Here is a 25046-nt window from a genome sequence, read left to right on the forward strand (position 1 = left end):
TTCATGAATGGCCAAATGTAGCCAGTGCCCCCCCACTCCCAGCGCTGGGCAGCTGGCCTCTGCAGTACTGTCCCAGCTCTAAGAGTCGGGAAACAATAGAGAAATTATTAAACCCCATTTTCTAGGACATCCCAATCTGACCCCAAACATCTGTTTGAGATTTAGCTTAGACATCCTTGGGAACAGCCACATGGTGTTCTGTGCCAGACTTGATTAAACCATGTTCACTTGGTAACTGTGGCCACAACTGTGTTTACAGTACTAGAAACAACTTAGGGAGGGAAAGCCACTTTTGCATATTTATTAAATTATTCCTTGAGATAAATTCCTAAAAGTGGAATTTGCTACGTCCAATGATACATACAGTGTCCAGTTTCTCAAAGGAAGGAAGAAGGCAGGGAGCAACAATATATGAGAACATTGTGTTGTGAAGGTTTCACAACACAAAACAAAACAAAAACCAGGCAAACTGTACTTCAAAACTACTTGCGAGTGAAAATGAAATGAAACTCCAAACCAGAGAAGTGAACGGAGTCACGGGGTCTGCAGAGCCCAGTTCCTAAGCTGTGGGCCAGGAGGGCTCTTTGCACATCATCTTTAGACATCGCCCCCAGTCCAGTCCACCTTTGTGGAGGCAGAGTCCCAGGGCTCCCTCAGAACCAGAGCTTTCCCTCTGCAGTACAGGGTCCAATCTTTTCCTCCTCTTTGCCCTCAAGGAGAGGAGTGGGAACAGAAATCTCAGTCTTTTCTGCATCCCCAAGTAGCAGATGACAACTGAGAGTCCCTGTCAAAACTCACAAAGCATCCTTGCAGTCAGGACCTCTGGGAAGACAGCTCAGTCCACACAAAAACAATCCAGTTCCACTTTTTCAGTGGAGGGAACAGATTATGCTCTTTAGTGACCAGTTAAATCTTCTTTACATGATAGAGAGACATTTACATAAATTTCCCCCCACTTCAATACAAAGGAACAACACATTTTAAGCTACTAAAGGCGGCACAGGATTTGAAAAGCAAGTTGTCTCTGGTTACCTAAGGCAGGATCTGGCACAGAAGATAAGAGTCAAATCCTTCAGCCCTGAGTCCTGGGAGGCAGAGGCTGGTTTCACCCATTTAAACAGCGAAGCCACTGGTTGAATCCATTTCCATGAGAAAAGAAGAGAAGGAGGAGAAAGCAGGCCGAGTCGCTGGACTCCTGGACAGGATGGAGCTTCAAGTGAAGACTGGACCAGGACAATGTCCTATTATCTCAGAGCCTCAGTTCCTAGCAGGGTGTGACCCGTCCTAGCTGATCAATAGACATTTAGTCACGGGACAAGCAGGTGCTTGGTCAGCTTGTGTCTCTTGCTTATTTCACAGCCGTTCTCGACTTGACTGAAAACCACGCATTGGAAGCACCTCCAGCATCTTTTTCTGTCTTCCAGCACAGCTTCAGATACAGAAGGAACCAAATCTATACACAACCTGTGCCTTGAGTATGGGAATCTAGCAAGCACCAGGCTCCCTTGATGTTCTCCCTTCCATCAAGGAATATAGTTGAACTATTGTCAGTTTCCATCAAGACCCCACTAAACCCAAGTCTCCAAGTGCCCCCACCTTTTGTTGGTGAAATGGGGATGGTGCGACTTCTTGTAAAAGTCATCATGAGGATAAAGGAGGAAGGCAGGCATTCCGAGCACCTTGCAGGAGCATGTGACAAGTCTTGGCCCACCTCTTTCTCTTTGCCAGGGCAGGGAGACCCCAAGGGTGTAAACCCAGCTCTTGCTGCTGAGTATCCACTTCCCAGCTCACTGGTTTTCCAGATGCCCCACCGTGCGTCACTCATAGTGAACTTGCCTGGAGGCGTAGGTATACCAGCTTTTCAAAAGTTGAGTCAAAGATTAAAATTTCTTAAAAAATTAAATTCCTTTGGGCAACAACAGCACATGGGACTTAATTACTTTATAAATGAGCTTTGATCTCAAGTTGTGACAATCTCCCCCCGCATTCCAGTTCAGTAGGCTGTACCTAATTATCTTGTCCTGCTAAGTTATTAAATATGCATTTGCTAAAGTCATTTCCCTCCCCCACCTTAGAGATTTTATCATAATTACTGATTTGCTTTCTTTCATTCGAATATGATTAGTTTGTGGAGCTTTTATTTTGCTCACATATTTAGGGAGCTGGGTGGCAGTGTGAATTATTTAGTGCCTGTATGCCCATGGCTGCCCCTTTCTCTTTCTTTACAAAGAAGAGGGTTGGGAGTAAGAGAAGTCCAAACTGTATATTCGGTCTAGTTGAACAATTTTTGAACTGAATAAACAATTGGTGCCTTGGCCTAGATTACCCTGAAAGCAGAGACTGAGGCAAAGGCACATGGTCTGAGGTTGGTAGGGAATATAACCTGAGGGACAGGAGGGAGGGGCAGGGGAGAGAAACAGGAGGAGGAAGAAGAGATCCATGCAATGTTGCCAAGCTAGCCACTGCTCCAATGGACCGAGCTCTCTCTATGGCATTTTCTTTTACTTTTCCCCCTCCGCCCAGCTTTATTGAGGTATAATTGGCCCCCCAAAAGTTACATATTAAAGGTGTACAATGCAATGGCTTTGCATACATACACACACTGTGAAATGATTACCATGATCAAGTTAAGTAACGTGTCCATCATTTCACATAACTAGCCACTTATTTTTGTTGTTGGGAGAACATTTAAGACCTAGTCTTCTAGCAATTTCAAGTATACATTAACTACAATTGTGTGACACTAATTTAAACTGAATCTGAGGTTTCTTCTGAACGTTGAGTCCCTAAGTAATAAACCATAGGCTAATTTGGTATGCAGACACACCCAGAGCCCAAATTTAGGAAGAAGGAGTCATTGGTTACAAATAACTGAGTCTCAGCTAATCCCAGCAGCTGAGGTCAGTTGTAGGAGGCGGACTGGTCAGACCACCTTCAAGTAAGGCAAAGGCCGAGTTATGGCTAGTCGAGCTGCCTCTACTCTTCCTTCCATTTTCTGTTAATAAATGCTGCCTGCCTGGGTTGCAGAACAGAGCTCTCTAAGTTCGTTCTGATTCTGGGGGCTGTCTTGGCTCAACTGAGTTCTGCAACATTTCATGTTTTGAGGTTTATATATTTTAGCAGTTACCAGGCTGTACATTGGAATCTACTTTATAGCTGAGAGTTTGCTGCCCTTCCCATCGACTCCAGGGCATCCTGAGGAGCCTTCGCATGTGGCTCAGTGACGTCCTCCCAGAGGACACTATTTGTCCACCTGCTCTGTCCACAGGTGGCAGATGTGTGAGGCAGATGAGCCACACCAGCAGCTCACACTGTAGCATCTGGGAGTCCAGGGCAGGGAGCAGAATTCTATATGGACAGGCAAGGTGAGGCTGGGTGCTGCCATCGGCGGCCGGATGAGGCTGAGCCAGGCCTGGATCACCAGGGTTCTCATGGCTGGCATTCTGCTGTCCACCTTTTCTGTTCTCTTTTCTGTGTGTGAGGCGACTCGTTTCCAACTGAAGCTTAGATAGAAAAGGAAAACGGATTCCCAACACTACTTAATAATACTCTAGGCTCTGTCAATAATTTAAATGAATATTGTGAAATTCTCCAAAATCATTGGAATCTGCCTTTAAAAATCCATAGAGCATGTTTAAGAGGAACATTGGGTTGGAGATGGGGCCACAGTGGGGAGATGTCCTGCACACCCAGCATCAGGGCAGCTTCTTCCCCATCTTGTCACACTGTCCCATGGAAATAAGTGACTGTCTGCAATTTATGCTGACACCTCTTCAGACTAGTGAGCTGGGTAACCCCAAATCTGGGGTGGTGGGGGGTGAGGACAGGGGGACATTCCTTACAAAACAGAATATGCTGAGCAAAGCCAATCTTTCAGCCCTGTGGGAACTTCTTATAAGCCTCTATGGTCACTTGAATGTGATTCCAATGGTGCATTTTCATATCTTTTCAGTGCAACAACAATAATGTAGAATCATAATCTCTAGCATAGTGCTAGAGAGCAGGCAGTTGATTTATACACTTATCACCTTGGGCTAACCACGTGTGTGAAGAGCGAGAGGGAGATACGTTACACCCAGACCACAGCCTGCATGTGAAGCCAGGAGTCTAAAGAAATTGATTCCCTGACTCTGGCTAAAAATCACAGCCAGGGCAACTGACAGGAAAGGATTACATGCAAATCTGTAGAGGAAACATGGCTACCACCTAAGCCAATGGAAAGACCCTGCATCTCCCTGAGGAGAAGCGACACCCCAGCCTACAAAAGCAGGAGCCACTCACAAGTCAGCTGCTCACATGTTGTAGTTTCCACCCACTGTGAATTCTCTACCGCTGAGGGTGTAAGGAGGATGTGTGATGTTAAAGCAATATAGTGGGACACTAGCCTCAGCAAATTCAGTCTAAAACCTTAAAAAAAAAACTTTCAAGTATATTACAATTTCTGGAAAAGAATAAGCTTTACGGTATTTGTCTAATCTAAGACAATTTAGAAATCTGAGCAGTCTATGCCCCAAATGACACCATGGAGTGGTGGTGGGAGTGTGAAAAATAGGAAGATGGACACAATAGCCCCAAGAGGCTATTTCAGGGAAACCTGTGGCCATGGGGGTAGGAAAGGAAATAGAAAATAACAATGTTAAGACTGAGCATCTTTAGATAGACAGGAAGCAACGACAGAAGTTACAGCTTGAGGGAGAATGGGCAAGACTGAGACATTCAGAAATAGCACAGCTTAGACACTTTATTTTAGAGGTTGCAATCCATATATTGTCAAGGAGGTTATGTTGAAGGCACCTTTTACAAATTAAGGATTTAACTACTGGCTATAGGTCTTTTTGGTTGCAACCCAGCAAAAATAATTTAGCATAAGGAAAGAATTCCATGGTGTTACTCCCCAGACCTGATGAGAACTCAGAAGTTTACCCTTTGCAGTCCTGCGGTGGAAGGTGTGGCAGAAATTTCAGACTGAGCCTGATCAAAGGAGAAAAGTGACAGGCGGAGAGCTGTTCAGTGAGGCAGTCCCACGAAACCAGCCTGCCATCAGGTTTACACATGCCATCAATGTCGCTGAAATTCTCATGAAGTGGATTTTCAAAACAGATAATTGCTTTATAATTGAATTGTGCACATTCGGTGGGAGACAATTGTAAATCACATGGAAGATAAAGTCCAGAGAAGGGCACAAAAGACGTGTTTAGAGGTGATCAGCTTTCAGTAAGCAACCAAAACAGGTGGAGGGGAAAGACGGTGAACTCCTCTGTGACACAAGGAAGCATCATCTCCAGGCAGTCCTGTCATGAAGATGGCTCAAGAGTGATCACAAGCCCTGAGCACAATGAGCACAGGTAGTATTACAATCTCTGAGGCTACTGCAAACACCAGGCTGAATCAAGGCCTTCATTTATCACATGCTTGAAACACAGACACAGACTATTAAATAAGATAAAGATGAATATTTACCAAGCATTGTCCATGTGCGTAGCAATATTGGCTGCTTTATCTCAGTTCTCACCACAATGTAACAAGGGAAGATATTCTTGTACTCATTCTAATGGGAGGAAAGCAATATTTAAATATTAGAAAATGTCCTGTATTCTATTTGCTCATCCCCATATTCAAATACCTAGCCTAGTGTCTGGCAAAAAAAAAAGCTTTTGGCAACTATCTGTCTGCTGAATGAGTGGAAGAATGATTGAAAGATGCCTAGAATCACACTGGAACATCTAATGCCAAATCCCTCTGGTGTCTGTTCTATTGTTCTATTGCTTGTCACTAACAAGTCTATGAAAGACAGTTCAAAATATGAGTTCCCTGCCATGAGCAAACTGCAGCAGGCTTGAAGGGAAGCTACCTCTTCATCAGTATTTGAGGTGTCTCAGGTGTGGTATTTACAAAACAATCCAGACACCTAGGAAGAGAACAGATACATCTTGCCACTTAGCCTTTCTCTCTTTTTCCAAATCAAAACCTAGGCCTAAATTCAAGGTAGGCTAAGAACATTTTGAAGGAATATATGTCAGTGAAGTAGCCACAAACCTCTGAGTTTGTAAATAAATTAAACTCCAAAGTATCCAACAACAGATAGTCATTAAGGACAAAGAAACAGAGAGGGGGAGAAATAAGCTCAAAGGAGACCCTTGAGAAAGTTCCAGCTATCAGCTGAGAAGGAACGTTGCAGCGTGTGCTGCACTTACCACAGTCAGGTGGCCTGCTGTGTCCTCTTCACCTGGGCAGCCGAGTTTCCTCTACTTGGTGCAGCTCGGTCATGGAATAATCATACTGGGAGCAGAACTCACTGTGCAGAGGCAAACTAGAGGCGACCTGGCCATGCCTCACAGGCCTCCTGCTGCTTCCTGCCGCCTCCTCCAGAGACCCCCAGCAGCATCTGCCTGCAGGTCCATGTTGATGAAGGATGGACACCTTCCCTCTGCAGAGCTACTTTGCTCTGGCTCCAGTTATGCCTTCCAGTAGGATCAATGAGGCTGCAAACAAGTCTCCACTACCAGGGCCAAAGTGGTTTCAGCACCATGGAGAGTTCTACCAGAGCTGGGAACCCGTGTGTAAAAGGTTGACTCACAAGGAAAATCCCCATGGTGCTGGGAGTTAAGTCACATTCTAAAGATAATTAAACCAAGATGGACCCAGTGGGGGCAACTTGCGAGAAAGCCCAAAGACCAAAGTCAATCAGAAGACATTTTTATAAGATATCAATTGAAAGGTCACTCACATCACAAATTCAAAGAGCAAACCTCATTTGTTCATTTAACAAATATTTATTAGCGTCTATAACGTATTGAAAAATAGATGAATCACTGTGTGATAAAAGCAGAATATGGCAGCAACACTATCCTTCGGGAGATTACCTCCCAACAAAAAGCATACAAAAGAAATTTGCTTAAAAAAAGATCCCAGTAAAATGATATTAAAGTACAGTGTGGAGAGAATTTATTTCTGGTGGTATGGTAGACTAACAATCCTAATTTTCTTTCCTAGGGGAAACAAATAAAATACTAAATAAGATATTAAAACCAACTTTATTATAAATGAGCATTTTTATTAATATCTAGTACACACAAAAAATCCAAATAATTGAAATAACTGAATCATCACAAAGTGAACAAATCAGTATCACAACCACTCAGATCAACTAATGCACCACTACCAGCTTTCCAAAGCTATGTTCCAGTTGACCTTAGGCCTCAGGGTCCCTTTGCCTGCTTGGAATCATGTGATAGTCACTTTGAATTCTTTCACTCAGCTGTGAGATCAATCCACCCTGCATGTGCAGCTCACACGTTTTATTGGTGTAGAGTACATCTTCGTACAATTAAAGCACACAAATATTGAATTTACTTATCATCTATGACACTGTTGAAGGATGTTTTCCTGCAGTTTGCAGTTGTGGATAATGAACCTATGGAAATGATCACTGGGTGCCTGTATGTGCACTTTGATCTGCATCTAGTGGAGTTCCTGGTTGGCCCAGCCTGCAGACGGTAATGTTCAGTATATGCTATCACACGAAATCAACTTACTAAAATCCCTTGATGAGTCAGCAAGAAAGCAAGGCATATTCAGAGGACAAAATATCTTTCTTCTCCCTCCCTCCCTCCTTCCCCTCTCAGCCTAAAAACCTTTAGGTGGGTGTCTAGGTGACGCAGCAGCAGCAGCAGCAGCACAGCATAGGGTGTAGGAATCCACAGGGAACACAGAGGACATTCCCTCCCTAAGAGGAATGAAAGCCAGTGGCCACAGTGACTAGCTACAGGTTGGTGCACAGGGGACAGCAGCCAGAGGAGGCCTCAGAGCCCAAGAGGAGTCAGGAATGTGCCCCAGTACAGGATGGTGTGGCCATGAAGCTGACCACCTAGAGGGAGTGTTGGCCTGGTAGTAAACCTATGGAGGATGAGGGGTCCAGGGAGAAGCCCTTCTCCCTGTGGGAGAAACAGTTGAATTATGAGAAGCAAAAGCAGAGAGAGCTCCGTGGTGCGGGTTGGAGCTGGTGAGTCTCTGAGTCTGTGGTTTTTATGATTACTGAAGTACAGTGTCTGAACATACCCCTGGCTTTGCCCACGCTGTATAGATGGTTTTACTTCTTCCTTTTCCATCTGGACATCTTATTCCTTTTCTTGCTGCATCTCCCTGGCTAGAACACCTAGTGTAGAGTTGAACAGAGGCAGCCAGGGTGGGCATTTTTGCTTCGTTCCTAACGTGAGGGAAAGTACTCAGACTTTGACACTGTGCTGTTAGCTGGGTTTTTGTAGACACTGCTATCAGGTTGAGGAAGCCCCCCTACATTTCTTGCTTGTTATGTTTTTTAAGTCATAAAAAGTATGAGATTTTGTTAAGTTTTTTCTACATCTGTTGAGATAACTTTTGGGTGCTCTGTATGTTTTTAAAATGAAGTTCCCATTTCCAGTCTTTATTTCCCACCTCTGTATTATTTGAGGATTCTGGTTTTTGATGTTTTGCTAGGTCTACAAGTTCACAGGCCTTTCTCCATGTCCTCTGAACTTCTGCTGGTTCCATCTCGGGTATTTTTCATTCAGACCCTGTACGGATGAACCATCGTGTCTCTACTGGTGGTAGTTTTGGTCGCCAGAATTACCAAGTGGCCAAGAGTGTGGGGCCTGGAACCTGCTGCCTCATCATCTCCAGATGGACCTCAGGGCAGCAGCAGAATTGTGCTCCTTTTTGCAGCTGCTGGGATTAGTATACTTGCAGTTCCTTGGGGGCACTGGCAGAATGAAGTTCCATCAGGCCATGGGACAGAGGTTTCTGTTTCTTCGTCAGCCCTCTGCCAGGGTCACTGAGCATCCAGAGGCCACCTCCCTCTACCTTGTGGCTCCTTTCCATCTTTAAACCCAACCCCAGTGGTTCAAGTGCAATTCACACTTTGACTCTAACATCTCCTGTTGACTCATCCCTGTTTTGCTTTTGGCTTGAAAAAGTTCTTTCCGGGGACTTCTTTTCCTGGCTTCAGCTCCGCCCAACTGTGGACAGAGGGTGCAGGCACTCTGGCCCTCCCCCCACTTTTCCCACAGACCTCCAACTGTCTTGGCCTCCCAGTACTGCCAGCAACATCTCAACTGAGACAAGGTACGGTTGCTATTGCTGTTGTCTCAGGAGAAACCACCCAGCATGATGAATATTGATTTTAAAATGAAATGTTAAACTTAAATTCTTATAAAAATTCACTGAAACCAAAGATTTTATCTTTGAATGTCAGTTTGAGAAACACTGATCTATAGGAAGAAATGTGAAATCTTTACTTCAGGATTCTCATGGATTGAACTATGGGTTTATTGACCCCCCAATCCCAGAGCCTCACCATGTGGCCACACTTGGAGATGGCTTGATTACAGAGGTAATCAAGGTAAATTAGGTAGCAGGGGTGGGTTCTGATCCATATGGCTCACATTCTTATAGAAATCAGGCATACAGACTGAGACACACAGGTAGAACACCAAGTGAAGTTGAAGACAGAGATCTACAAACAAAGGGGTGCCAGTGACTGCCAGCGAACCACCCGAGGGCAGGAGGGAAGCCTGGAGCAGATTCCCTGTGTCACAGCCTCTGGAAGGACACATACTGCTAACTGATTTTGAACTCCTAACCTTTAGCCCAGAACAATTAATTTTTGTTTAAATCACCCAGTTTAGTACAAAAAAAACTGTTGTTTTGGTATGAAAAGCAACATGAATAAACAGGGAATTCAACACATTCATAAATAAAAAAATAAAGGTGTCAATTGTCCCAAATTAATTGACATCTTTATATAATTTTTACCAACATTCATATTGGTAATGTAATTATTACCAGTGGGAATGCTTTAGAACTTGACAAAATGATCTAATGTGTTATCCAAAAAGAAATAAAGCATTAGTTTAAAGAAGAATGAAATTATGGCATTTGCCAGTAAATGGATGGAGTTGGAGAATATCATGCTAAGTGAAATAAACCAACTCCAAAAAACCAAAGGCTGAATGTTTTCTCTAATATGCAGATTCAAATTCACAATAAGGCTGGAAACACTAGAAAAGAATAGCATTACCTTAGATCAGGCAGAGGAAAGGGAAGAGAGGGGATGGGATGGGATGTGGGGATAGGAAAGAGTAGAATGAAACAGACATTATTACTGTATGTATATGTGTGACTGCATTACTAATATGATTCTGCAACCTGTACACTCAGAAAAATAAGAAATTATATCCCATCTATGTATGATATATCAAAGTGCATAAATGCATTCTACTGTCATGTATAACTAATTGAAACAAATTTAAAATTTATTAAAAAAAGAAATAAAGCATTAGAAAAATCCAGGGTTTTTGCAGGGAGAGATGATCAATAATGATGGAGGACTTGCTGTATTAAATATCAAAACATTTGGATCTATTAAAACATTGCAAATAACATAAAACTCAGTTGTATTAGCTTACACAATAATGAAAATGTTGTTTTGTACAAATGAAAAGATGTGTGGCTGGCTGGGAGTGACAGTCTAACCTTGAAGTTCATGGTAATGGTGTCAGGGTTACAAGCTGCTTCTGAGGTTCTCTCTGCTACCTTTGTTCCTTCAGTCACCATCATCCTCACCCTTCTTTCTCTCTTGGTCACAAAATGTCAATCAGAATGACTGGAGCCTGATACTTCTCATTTGCACCCAAGGGGATAGATCATGTCATGTCCTCAAATCACCAAACAAATCCAGAGTTCTAAGTCAACTGCTGACCCTTGGACCAACCACAGGGTCAAGGATATGGTTCCTCACTTACTGACATTTTTTTAAAATAAGTTTCCTTTTGTTCAAGGAAAAGAACAAAAACCTACTTGACCTAGGAGGGAAAAAAGCCACATTTCATAAAATTCACCAGTAAAATCATCTCTGAAGCAATTTAAAAAAAATCAGTAGACATAAGGATATTTGTATTTTTAGTTCATCTTTTCAGTTTGGTATAGGGTTTTTCAAAGACTGTTTCATTTTATAAAAACTCTTAAGTAGTCGAATTTATTATCATATATTGTTTATAACATTTATTATCTTCCAATATATTATCTGTAGCGATATCCCCCTTGTATTCATGATATAGGACTTTTATGGGGTTTTTTTCATATTCAGTCTTCCTATGGAATTAACCACAATATTTGAAATAGCTACACATTTTCCAAAGAATCAATTTTTGACTCTATTAATTTTATCTATATTTATGATTTCCTTTTACTAACATTGGGTTCAATTTACTTTGTTTATTCTAACTATGAAAACTTACACAATGTATTTTTAAACATCTTTTTAAAAATCAATACAGGGAAACTAATATCAGGCAGGCACTACTCAGGATAACTAGGGAACAGATCCTTCCTTGCTGTTATGACCTGTATGGAATACAAATTATCTATTTCATGCATATAGCATTTAGCATTAGCTAATTCTGTGTCTTAGCCTTTATAAGATTTTTATATGCAAGCACTTATTTCAGGATTTCTAGCCTTTAAACAAAAAGATAAAATTTTCTAATTTTTTACCTAACTGGTTTTAAAAAATAAACATGAAAGTAATTTGTCCTTGTATATAAAGACAGGGAGAAAAAAATAACAATCATCTAACCTTGAAGTTTTATTAATTCATAATGCATTATCATGCCTAGGGTTCTGATACATGTATCTTTACTTTGTGTAGGAGACCTTGCAGCTTGGTCATGATACTAAAAGCTTAAATGGACATTTCCAATTTCTCTTTGTGACAATAAAGAATGTAAGCACTATCTCAATTCCATGTACTACTCTTATTCTTCAAATTACAACTGTGCTTCTGATTTTATATATAAAATGTACATTATACCTAATTTTAATACATTATGGACAAGGTATCCAGAGCTGCAGGTAATTAAAATTGCAGTGTATGATGTCTTTTTTTTTTTTTTTAAAAAGTCATTAGTTCTAGAGTTCCTCCTTGCATGTTAGGAGCATGACATTTAATACACTTAATAATATTCAGTGGTGTTAACCACGCCTGTAAGTAAATTTTTTCTACAAAAATTTGAAGATTGAGAGATGCTTAATGAAGATGGAGTGCACATATATCAATTTCACAGAATTCTTAGAAAATAAACATGAATGTTTGAAGCATAAAAGGAGCTGGACTGTATTGGGGGAGTGTGGGATTCATGGGTTAAGGGGTCTACAATGAGTCACTAGGACATTCAATTTATTTTGAGCCAAAGGCAATGTGAGTTCCTGAAATCCCTTATCTGCCTAGAAGTAGAATCTCCCTGAAGAACTCAATCATCCCAAATCCCCTGAGAGCAACTCTAATCTCTTGGAGGTAGCTCTGGGTACCCAGAAGCTATCACAAAACTGTCTCCCATCTAGTCTTCTTAAGAGCACCTTTATCTTTCAAAAAGTTATTTTGTATTTCCATAAGTGTCCTTTCTCTCCACCTTCTAAGAATCCATCTTTTCTCAGAAGTGCCCCTATGCCCGACCCTGTGCCCTATTAATATGGTACAGAATCCCCAGTTCTTACTGCTGAGTTCCATTTTTCTCTGAACATCTGTCTCTTCTTTTACTACTCTTCTGTTTGACAGTTTAATTTTCAGGTCTCTAAACACATAATATAACAGGAAAAGTTTTCCTCCCTGACATGGAGCAAGAAAGGCAAACTAGTTGCTCCTTTGCCATTAAAGCCCCACTGAGAGAAGCACTAACATATAGGATTCTTCGATCTTTTCAACTATGATGATGCCCAAAACCTTTAAGAAGAAAATAAGAACCAAAATTATTTTAACATGATGAATATTACAACTGGAAGTAGATCTTTTTAGCAACAATAAAGTAACTTTATAGACAGGAAAACCAAGATATCTATATAGAAATAAATTTAATACCAAAGCAAAATATAATATGAAGCTTTCTTATTGTGTTGAACTAAAATTGACACTAGGTTTTTTTTTATTCAGAAATAGCTATGCTTGATGGAGCATATTGAAACAAGTTATTCACTTAATTACTCCTAGAATCCCTTTATTCTAGAAGTAGAATAGCAGTGAACACCAAAGATGTTTTACCAAAACCTTTGGTAAATCTGCTTCCTTTTCACAAGGTCATTAAGAACCTGTTATTTCCCAACTATTTTGATTGCAAGAAAAAGATGAACAAGAAAAACACTCCAGCTCCCCCACTAACCAGCAGAAACCAGAACTGAGTCATTTAACCTGCCTGGATGACCTCCTTGAGATCCCGAAGTCCCAGGAGATTAGCAGAACAGGAAGTCCTGTTACGGCCTCTCGTTTCTGTTTTGAGCAGTGATAGTACAAAACACCCTGTGATGTGGGGAACACAGAACTTAAAGCAGTTATCAGCCACCTGTTCTCATCACATGAGCTGTCCATCTGTGGCAGGATGTCAGATCCGACACTGAAGCTGGTGCCATCAAGGATGTGAGCCACTAGTGTTCATGGCTATCAGCAGACCCAGGAGCCGTGCATGCACAGCGGTCAAGCCAGGATGCTTCCTTCCCCAGCTTCCAGCATGGAAGTGCAGACTGCTGGGCAGGAATGAAGGTGACCAAGAGGTCACCCTCCTACAACATAGTAGGTATTTATGAAATAGTTCGGGGAATGTCTGTCCAAACCTCCTCTGAGTCAGATTTTTATGAATTTCATTCTTGAGTAAAGATAATCAATATTTTTAAAGTTCTATGTCCGGAGTCAATGAGGCACTCACCAGTGATCACCACATGGAGACCCTAACAGAGATAGGGCCAAACTGGTATATTCACCCAGAAAATGAGAGCTTAAAGAAAAATGGAACATTTTCCAAAGAAAGCTAGAAAATGGAAAAAATGTTCCATTTTCCTGAATATGATTTGGCAATCAGGTCTGAAGTTTGCTCATTACAATATGACTTTTCAATGAGTTTTTGAAGGGCTGAGAACAAACCACCTTCTTTGCATGGAAAATAAACAAAAGAAGATATTTAGACCCTCTCAACCTGAAGGTATTTGGAAAATTTCAATTTCAACTGTGAACCTCAACTTGCTTGATGGATTAGATTTGAAAGTTCTTTCTGGGGGAAAATATATGAGAGGAACAGTGAAATAAGTGCAGGATTCTATGCATGTTGAGCTGAGGTAGGCACACACAGGGTCCACCATGCTGTTCTTTGTGAATATTGTTATAAAATGGCTAAAAGGATTATATTTCTTGAGTTTGGGTTGGGAAGTCCCAAATTAAATGAGAAGTAGACAACCACATTGTGTTTGAGATTTGTTGAGACATCTTCAGAGGGGTGGAGAATTAATGACACTGAGGCGGGAAGCTCCCTCTTCCTCCGGAGACCTCCAGAGGGAAGCAAGGGTCCTGCTCTGTTGGCCCATGGTAAGGCTGGGAAATGTGGTTTCTCCAGTGATCATTCTGCTCCCTCACTCTTCCCTCAACACTGAGGTTTGTGCAAAGCCTACTGGCGGAGATTCCCCAGATTCCAGCCTGCCTCCCACTTCAGAATCCAAAGCTGAGAGCCACCAATCAGTAGGGCTTGCACAAAAGAAAACATTTCTGCAAGAAAGAAAAAAAAGTAACTTGCTGAATGTAGGGCAACTAATGAATCTATCCATTCACCTCTCACCTGTACTGTTTTGTGTCAACTGTTCTGGGTTTATAAAGAGAAGACCTAACTCTGTCACTGACTTCCTGGCCTGGAGGAGAACTTCCTCCTCTGCATGTTTGTGGCAAAGGGTGCCCTTTGTATTTTATGCAACTGACTTGATGGACTTCAGACTCTGCGGGGCAGATCCCTTCCCCTGAGCAGCTTGGAAGTTACTCCTGGGGCACAGCCGAATTTATTCCTTTCCCCAAGTGACACCAAAAGCCAAGGAGGATTCTAGGTGCTAAAGTAGGTGGGACTCCGTGCTGTAGAGGTGTAAAATGACACTAGTGTCCACCACAGTTCCTGGCACACATGTTCAGTGAGCATATGAGTGTTTAATGCCCCTCTTACTAACACACTGATTCTTTTTCATAATAAGAGAAAATGGATCCTTATTATTTAGAGAAAAATTTTCTCTGAGCAAGACTTTGTAAAATGAGTGATGTATAAAAAGTAAACAACTGGAAAGATAGCGACTTTTTTTTCCTGACATTGGTTTACTCAGAGGCTCCGTAATCACAAATCCTGCAAACCTATTCAACTGCATGTGAGTCTGACAGTGTGAAAGGTCTCAGCACGGTGCTTGGGACTGTCCTACACCCACTTCAACTCAAAGGCAAGGTTTTGTGAGCCACAGGGAAAAGTGAAATGGAGGAAAAAAAGAGGATGGAAAATTAGTTAAATAGTTTAATCATAGCAGTTTTACAATTCTAAAATTAACAAGCAGACTTGTAATAAAAGAGCTCCAATGTTTGCAAAATGACCTCACTTCCATTCTGAATGTGTCTTTTTAATTGTAAAGGTTAGCATTACATTTAAAAGGACTCAAAATGGAAAAAAAATGGAGCAATTTATATATCACCCATGGTCTGTGATGCAACTGATGAAATCCCTGAATGGATATTGCTTCAGCTTTGATATCAAAAAAATGGCCTGACGAGAAGTCCTTAATCAACGACTGATCACGGGTGGCCGAAAGAAAGAGGAAAACCCAAAACTACCTCAAGTTCAGAACGTATCACATTGGTGGTGGATGACATTGGCTCCGAATGTACAAATAAGCCCACGACACTTTATTACTATGGATATAATTATCATGGAAGTTCTCTCATGTTGATCAACTTGCTTCTGAAGGTTTTCTTGGTTCCTTTAAACTTGCATAATAAACATGCAATGAATTATTTCTTTTGAAAGTGTGTTTTTTTGCAGTCTTTTTGTTTTCATACAAAGATTTCATAATGTTGCAATGTTGCATCAGAGAGCATTACCAAAATTAGAGCAGGAGCAGACGGGGAGGGCAAATGAGGAGTAGCTGATGAGAAGAGCCTCGTCCATCCTGAGTCACACCACCCATCTTTTGAAACAGGTGAGAAAGCTTTTCTTACCCTCCCCCACCAGAGAAAAAAAATGAAGAGAAAAAAAAACTCATGAAATCAATCTAACTAAGGAAAAAAAGGTGGATGTAAAGAAAAGAAAGATGCTTTTCATGCATATCTTCTGCATAGCTCAACCCACATAGAATAAGGCACGGTTTCCCTTCACAACTGGTGTCCACGGCAATCGGCTAAGTGCTACAGTGCTGTGACCCTCAGACAGTTCCCTTTCAGATGGTGAAATAAAGATGCCGGTGACTGTGGCTGCCACGCTCCACTGTGAAGGTCCCATGGCTCAGGAGGTGTCCAGGACCCTCAGAAGAAACTGCCCGCATGGTATGGTAGAGAGTGTCTGCAATGATCTTCTTCCCAGAGTTCCCGTTTTATCTGGGTATGAATTTAGATTCTTCTTCAGTCTTTATTTCTCAAACAAAATACACAAGGTGGGGGGAAAACAGGTCCTTAGAGACAGAGCTCTGATGCTCCCAGAAAGCACAGAACACTGGCCATTCACAAAATCGGCACGCTCTTTCCAAGAGGACAGAGACAGAGAGGGGGTCAGAGAGGGTGGGCAGGTGGACAGGGAGGCACAGAGAGGGAGGGGGCCTTCTGGTTTCAGTGGTGATTTTAATTTAGTTGGTCTTCATACTGTTTCCGGAAGCAATCCCCTGCTGGGAAAAATTCCCAGCACCTCTCTTGATACATCTTCCAGACGTAAGATTCCTGAAAAGCAAAGGCAATGTGTTAACATGGTCCTCCAGATCTGTGTGTGAACACAAGATATAGACAGAAGCTCAATTATGCTAATGGAAAACAGGGAGAAATCCAAATTTATTTAGTTTCAAACTAACTATACCAGGCCTTATTTACTTCTGGGAATAAAAATATAATAATGATAAAAATATGCTTGTGATAAGTACTTTTGAGGGTTCTCTTAAAATATTATTATTAATTATATCCCTTGTCAAACTATTAACAATTTGTGGTGAGCAGTTCTGAAAGGGGACTTAGACATGTAATGTGCAGTCATTTTTAACTAACGGTAACAGAGTGAGCTGAAGTTCCTTTGAAATTACTGGTCATCTGATTTAAGCATACAAGGGCATTATAATTAAAAACACTCAATTTTCTTACAGCTTCTAAATGCAAACCCAACACTGAAAAGTTTACAATGTGAAATTAGAATTTTACTTTTTCAAAGAAGGCAATCTTTCCAGACTCCTCCAAGGTAACAGGCATTCACATCAGGACACCTCAACCAATACCTGAGTCTCATTCCTCCCTGACTCTGCAGGGCTCATGCTTTGCCCCAGTGTGTGGGGCTTCCCTTCCCATCGTTTCTTTCTAAAGATGTGTAGTCACCATTACCCACCTGTCCCGTGTGTTCGGTTTCATCTTTGTTTATGAGATACATCAGAAAAAACCTACAGATACAGAGAGATTCATGAGAAAGGGGTTATATAAAAATATCAGAATATGGAATATTTTATACATCTTCTGTTGAATTCCACTGTGGTAGGCACAGAGGAAAACCACCAACACGATTCATGGAAAATTAACTACAGTGCACTGGAAAGAAGGAAGGGCGTGTTTTGACTTGACTTTCTGGTCTGATGCATGGTTTCCCCCTGACTGCAGATTGGGGTACACACACCTGACTGCAGATTGGGGTACACACCTCTGTCGGAGTCGAAGCAACACTGATGAAATTTAATTGAAGACCTGCTTAGGAAGATGGCCCCACTTACTGATGGGTTCAATCCATCATCTAGTTCACCCATTTTTTTTTTCTTTACAATGCTCCTTTACATCTCCTCTGTTAGATACTAAAATTGGGTGAAACTAGGAATAACATTTTACCCAACTATAATTTTGGCTACTTCCACATAGTGGCCATATTTCTATGTATTAAAAATCAAAAGCAACTTTTAACTAGGTTTCCAGTAGTGCCTAAAGAGACCTGTAATTCTGCAGATTTAATAAAAGCAGGCTTCACATCCTACTAGGAAGCAGCTGGAGGATTCCTGTTTGAGATGGGGAAGAGCTAAGACCCCCACAGAGGCTCTGCACCCCACTCTCCACCCCTCCTCCACATTTTAGAAAGAATCCTTCATGTGAAGAGCTGCAGTTTCAATTCATAATTCAACCTATTCCAGAGGGAAAGACAGCCAATGGCTGATGGTCCTTCTTTTAAAGTATCTGAGCAACTGTGTAGAGAGAGCAGCTCCCCCGTCACCCCCTGCCATGCCTCAAGCTGCTTGGGATGGGCAGAGAGTCTGGCTGGGTACTCACAGGTAGTTGGCCAAGTTGTGCTCCTGCAAAGTGTGGGTTTCAAAGCCATGTGGCACTGTGTCAAAGTAGTCATTACCTATTCCACAGATGAAGCACTTGGTCTAAAGGACAAAGGGAGACAGTCAACGTCAGGGGTTCACAAAGCAAAACTCATCACACAGCAGCAGCAATTTGGTTTTCTTAATATACAAAGATACCTGTGTGGAGGTTTTGCCAGACCCTTGAAGGTGAATTTAACTGTTGCCACAACCATTTTTTAGTGTAGTTTAAATAATACTAGTACTGGCAGAAAGTAATAAATGCAGAGTGCAGGATGAAGACAGCCAAAAGGCTATGTTTTTTTGGCAGCCTACATGCAAATGTCCAGACTTAGCAACCACTCTTGATCATGACATTGACTACAGCTACATAGGCAGGATTAACTGTCCTCACCTGGCACTGCAAACTTAGTACCTGCATGCACCAAGTCTAGCAATCAAAGGGATAAAGAGGTACATTACTTCCCTTTGGGGAGGGTCAAATCTAATAACAAACAATGAGGCATCCCAGTGACTCTGTGGGTCTGCCCTGGACCAGGTACTGTGGGAGGTAGGACTTAGCCAATGGATGTGTGCTTCCCTGTCAATTCCAGGAACTGGCTACATGGTCTTTTCGCCTCCCTTTCCACTGAACTACGCCTCTCATCATGCAGTCCATAGAACGGCAGCTGCTTGCTTGACCACCTGCAGGACTGGCCCCCATACACCCAAGGAACAGAAGCCCCTCCATTTCATGATCTGAGTTTTGGAATTTAGAGTGACTGTGTTATCAGGCCAAGTGGATTTAGTGTTGACACCTCATTCCCCACCAACTGGAAGCTGTTTAATTCCATCTGGAGCATGCCCATAAGGCAGATCCTGGGTCCTGGGATCAAGGTGATGATGGTAATTTAGAAATTTCATCCTGCCTTATTGGTCAACAACTGCTGACCACATGTGGGATTTGGGAGAACAACCAGGTCTTTGCACGACTCTACTGGATGTCCTTTAAACCAAACAGGTTCAAATCATATTGGTAATCTGTTCCAGGAGCCTGCTCTTCCTACATTGACCCAGGAGAGCTAACTGAGCCACCAGAACCCATCCAGGGGCTCCTGCCTGCAGCCCAGGGACCTGCTGGCTTGTTCCATCTCCTTGTTCTGCACTGGGGCCGCCATGTTCTCTTCAAGCTCCCAAGTACATCTGTTCCATTTCATTCCTGCCTCGTCAGGGGCACTTCTTCAGCAACCTCAGATGCTCTTCATAACCTCTACCTGGAAATGCTGTGGCCTCTTCTCTGCTTCTGGTCTGGCCAGTTTCTAGTCCACTAACCCTAACCCTCATTTGAATCCACAGTTAGCATGTAAGATACAAATCTCATCACCTTGCTGTCCTCCTAAATCCTTGCCTTCTTTCCCACAGTCCATATGATCAACTAGATTTCTCAAGTGAGTTATTATAGGCTCTTCATTAACTGGTTTACCTCTCAAGCTCCATCACTAGCATTTAATGCTTCATCCTCAACCATTTACGCTCTCAAAAAAATTTTGGCATATCCAAATTCCCTAAAATCAGAGCCTTGGCAATAGGGCCTTAGATGGTGAGGCTCTCACACAATTGCATGTGAGTGGTACCCTGGAGATGGGAATGGAACAGGAGGGGATAGTGATGAGGAAGGTACCACTGTCCTGCTCTCTCTCTCTCAAACCTACACCTCCACCAGCTTTGGGTCTCACCTTGGGCATCTCTTCCAGGAAGTTCCCTGATCATCCAGGAGTGACCAGCACCAACCTTGGAGACCCCAGCGATCAGGGGTGTCCCCTCACAGGAGCTCCTCCCACTGCCCTGTAATCAACTACCTGTGTGTCTATCTGTTGGTGGATCTGTGGTTAGGATGAAGAGTCTCCCACTTCTTGAGGGTGGATGGCACCCATTACTGCAGTCCAGTTCCAGTTTAGCTACTATTTCAGCACATGTATTGGCTGAATTGAAAACCACAGTTGAAAACTGAAAAGGCCAGTGAAACCACATGTGGTATGGGTCCCTGAGCCCCTTCCCCACACCCATGCTTCTCTTGACAGAGGCAGTGAGGAAGATGAACATCATGATAACCACAAAGCACACCCCAGGAAGAGGCTTACCTCCATGTCTTCCTTGACTTGCTCTTGTTGGTCTCTCAGTTCCCCAAAAGCATCAATAATTAAACCTAGTGTTAAACAGAGACACAACTTAATCTTTATCGACCAGAGAATAACAAATTCATAGTCCTTTGCCCGTTGCATCTGAAGAAAGGGAAAAATATATAACTCTATAAGAGAATGCTCAAAACTTCATAGACTTACCAGCTCACATCCAATTTTTCTACTGGGGAGTCACTCTATTTTGGGAGGGAGAAGAAGTTACTGAAGCGAACACTCACTAAACGAGCTTTTAAAAATGAATGACAGAGTGCAAGAAACTTCTGATCAACTTGGCATATGCGGAGGGTATGTACCCACCTACTTCATGCTGCAAAAGAACAACTGGGGTTTGTGGCTGTAAAACACAGAAAATTCTTCAGAACAGCTTTGGAGTATCAAGTTGGGAATAAACCAGCACCTAACTGTGGGAATCCTCAGTTGCCTTCCCATGAGGTCCTACAGGTGCAGCTACCAGAAGCTGCAGTAGACATTCTGTTTCAGCCCCTGCACTTTCTTCCAAGGGTTTTATGATTTCGTCGTCTCACCAAACACACTTCTACTGCACTCAATAAAGACCTAACACATAGACTGTGAACCTTTACACTTCTCCATGTATTTGAGAAAAAAAAAAAAAAAACCCAGTGCCACTTTTTGCCTGTGGAACTTAAAGGATACTGTCACATTAGACATCTCGTTCAAGTCAGGATAAATGTGTTAAGCAAAGAAAATAAAATGAATGATTTTTTTTTATGAGAGTAAAAGACCACACTCCAAGTTAGCCTACAATAAAAAGAAGAACCAGGGGCTCATGGCAGCCCCATGGCTAGACATGAGGACTGAGTCCAGACGGCCCCAGTCTGGATGTGGGCTCCTGCCCAGCATGGTGGGACTCCACACTCTGCTCAGGCTGCGCAGCCTCTTCCCAGGCAAAGTGTGGGTAACAGCCCGGTCCTCATGATGGCAGTGAGAGGGGAACACATGCCTGGCATGAGGCAGGTTCTCAGCAGCGGGAGCTCTGACTGCTTATGTTGCCCTAATTACATGTCAGGCACCACACTGGGCATTTGAACGAGTATCACTTTTTAAAACCTCTCAACAACCATGCATAGGGCTTAGAGATTTACGTGACTTCCATGTGACAGACCCACATGGCTTTGGTTCACCCAGTCCCCCCAACTCCTCAAGCTCCTAAGCAGCAGGACTGGAATTCAAACCAAATGAAGTGCTCTGTCCACTGCTGTTCAAGGGAGACACAGAAAACCGCATCCCTCCCCTCTCAGGTCCCAGGCTGCTTGTTTTTCCCTCTACTAGTTTGACCAGGAAGAAACCGGGAAAGGGAAAGCTCTGTTTGGCCTTTCCAGAAAACACACTGCATCTTTGCCCCACCCTGAGCTTCAGCTCCAACCACAGTGGCTCTCGTTCCAGATGTCCTAACCCTGGGAGGAGGAGGCTCACCTTGTATGATAGCCAGGAGGATGACGATCACGAAGAAGAAGAAGGTGATGTCGAAGATGATGCGGTAGATCTCATACTCGTCTCCTGCTGGGTCTTCAATCTCATCTCCAATGCCCCCTCCAGCACGGACCCCCACATACATGTGGAACATGTAGCACTGCAAAGGGCAGAAGGTGTCACTTCTTGGGCAATGTCTCCCAGTTTTACACTCAAGATCCCTGCCAGATGAGGTGGTGTACACCTGTAATCCCAGCAGCTCGGAGACTAAGGCAGGAGATTGTGAGTTCAAAGCCAGCCTCAGAAATTTAGCAAGGCTCTAAACTTAATGAGATCCTGTCTCAAAATAAAAAATAAAAAATAAAAAGGGCTAGGGATGTTGCTCAGTGGCTGAAGACCCCTGAATTCAATCCCTGGCACCAAAAAAGAAAAGAAAAGATCTCCAAGATTTTCTCTCTGCTTCCCGATGCCCACTCTGGAAACGATCTCAGAATCATCTCTGCATTTTAATCCTGGTAACTGTGATGCAAACTCTTGGCTCCTACACACCACTGTCTTTCAATTAAAATTCTCTGCTGTGGGCTCTGCCTAGCACCTGCTATCTCACTTTGCAGATAATGAAAAATCCTGCATTAGCGTCTGGGCACCAATGCATTTAGGATAATAAGGTCTCATGATACCATTGAAGCGCATGAAAAAAAAATCTGTGAATGAATTGCCCAGTTACTTGACGATAGCAGCAGAGGAAAAGACAAGCACAAGACCCTCACTGAACCACCTGGAACTTCAGAAACCGAGCTGGAGAAGAGCAGACTTCACAACCCCAACCCTCCCCTCACCTAGAGTGTGTGGAATCAGGGGCTGGGAGTCTCTCCTAATTTAACATCTGAGATAAAGAAAAAAGACAGAGGGGACAGACAGAGGAAATAGCGGCTCATTGGTTCAACCCTGAAACATAAAAGCAGAAATTACAGCTGGCTACAGGTGCACAGCACAGGGAATAGAGGGTTCCTACAGTGGCTTCCGGGCAGGGTTGTTACCCCAGTGCCACTGGCATTTGGGTTGGGTAATTCCTTGCTGCAAGGGACTGTCCTAAGCATTGTAGGCTATCTGAGAAGGGTCCTGTGACCTCAGTCTATAATATATCAATAGCATCCCAGTCCCTGGTGACAACAAAACACTGTCTCCTGATGCCACCCCTATGGGCAGAGTTGTGCCAGGTTGAGAGTCACTGGCTTAGACCACCCAACGTTCCATCCTTGTTCAAGGCAGATCCTAAGTACCCATCTCGGGCTCAGAACTTTAGCCCCACTCACCCACTAAGCTGTTTCTTCACGGCTGCCTCCCCCACACCTCCTCCAAAAAAGCTCTTCCTGATCCTAGATCTCTGCTCTACATTCACCTAATGTGATATCCTTTCCCATTCTTATCCCGTCACAACTCATTCTTTGGAAATAAATTAATAATTTTTTTTTCCATAAGCCCTTCTCAGAATGGTCCAGACACTCTGATTGACCCGAATGCTATGTCACCCATCAATTCAAAGCCCATTTGCTGGCTGCCTCCACAGCACAGAGGCAAAGGCCCTGAAATGCCATCTCACTCGGTGACACGTGGCACTCCTAGCTTTCTGGCCTCCTTCTCAGCCTCCCATGCCAGTCCTTCCCATCTCCCTGTCTCTTGAGAACCAATGCCCAGGACTACGCTCTCCGATCCTTTTTCTTTTCCAACTCCCCCTTGGGGTACCTTTCTCTGTTTCCTGGCTAACTGATCTCCACTGGGCCAATCATTTCCAACCCTTTCTCTTTCAGCCTTGCTGTCTTCCTGAACTCCACATCTGGGCCCCAGCTTGTCTGATGGCCTATCTCACTCCGCTGGAACCGGCTCTGTCCCTTTCCTGTTCCAGTGCCAGTGCCTAAAATAACACCTGGAACATGACAGGAACTCTAAACTCGCCTGTGGATGAATGAGGGCGAGATGAGCTGTTCTTGTGGAGACCTGTGGCCTCAACCCATTGGCCTCAAATTCTCAGGTGACCTGAAAGAGCAGAAAGTGGAGGCAAAGAACAGATTGCAAGAGGACACCAAAATGCTCCTAACTGGACTGAGACCAAAAGCTCAAAGATCTGATGGATGCAGGAGATGACAGGTTTCCTGAGTCAGAGGCCTGGAGCCGAAGGAGCAGGATTCAGTGAAGATGAGTCATTCAGAAAAGTTCTGTGAGCTGGCACATAGCTGCAATGCCTACCCACGAGCACTGGGAGCCCAAGACATCCCTCAGATCTGGATGAGGCCGAGGGGCCTGGCCCTAACTGCACATGAGAATCTCTTGGAGGAGCAAACATTCTGGATTCCTGGTTCCATGTACTGAATTCATCTCTGGAAGTGAAATTTTAAAGAAGTCACTTAAAAAAAATCCCCAGAACACTGCAGTGATTTCTCAGAACTTTATGCCTGAAACTGTTGCCAGGACATTTGTGGGGTGAGGACATTTTGTTTTCACTGAATATTCCTGAACCCTGTTTCAGTTCGTTTTAGCACACATATTCCTTATATTTACTAAGAAGAAATGTAGACATTTTCTCCAAATCTGTGTTTCCATGTGTGCTCAGCTGTGGCCAGAGGAAAGGGACAGCTCTGACTACGGCCGCCCTGTGCCCAGTTCCTGAAGTGACACAGGCTGGTTCAGCTGTTCTTGCTGGCTTTACCAGCACAGCTTTGTATTCAGAATCTTCCTCTTTAGTTTGGACAATCCACTTGCCCTTGCTCTGGAAGACTGGCATATCTCTGTGAAACTCTGGTCCTGGGATACCCATACCAGTGGCCACAGGGAGCAGCAGGGAGGACATAGAGTTCCCATCCACATCTTGGAATGTCCTACTCTCCAGCTCTGCTTGCTTGGAGCTGCATGTGACAGTGCTAGCGAGTACCATCCAGGTAGTTCCTGACTGACTACTGTTGACCAAGACTTTTGGACTATAATTGGCTTTCCATAAACAGCTTTTCTTTAGGAAAGCAACTTACTACATGAAATCTTTCCCCTGCTGAGGAATGAATATAGGGTCTTGCACATGGTAGGAAAGCA

General features: G+C 43.1%; 1 protein-coding gene across 1 annotated transcript in view; it reads right to left on the reverse strand.

The window, feature by feature from the left end:
• Window positions 1–15357: 15357 nt before the first annotated feature.
• RYR2 (ryanodine receptor 2) overlaps window positions 15358–25046 on the reverse strand; it is a 610498-nt gene continuing 600809 nt past the window's right edge. Inside the window, exons 101-105 of the mRNA XM_081299889.1 lie at window positions 21966–22122; window positions 20472–20536; window positions 18314–18414; window positions 17394–17445; window positions 15358–16744 (exon numbers count right to left, since the gene is read on the reverse strand). Coding sequence (XP_081156015.1) covers window positions 16649–16744; window positions 17394–17445; window positions 18314–18414; window positions 20472–20536; window positions 21966–22122 — 471 coding nt within the window. The 3' untranslated portion in view covers window positions 15358–16648. The remainder of the gene's footprint in view (window positions 16745–17393; window positions 17446–18313; window positions 18415–20471; window positions 20537–21965; window positions 22123–25046) is intronic.

Source organism: Spermophilus citellus (assembly GCF_964194105.1).
Source record: "Spermophilus citellus genome assembly, chromosome: 6".
Taxonomy (NCBI): domain Eukaryota; kingdom Metazoa; phylum Chordata; class Mammalia; order Rodentia; family Sciuridae; genus Spermophilus; species Spermophilus citellus.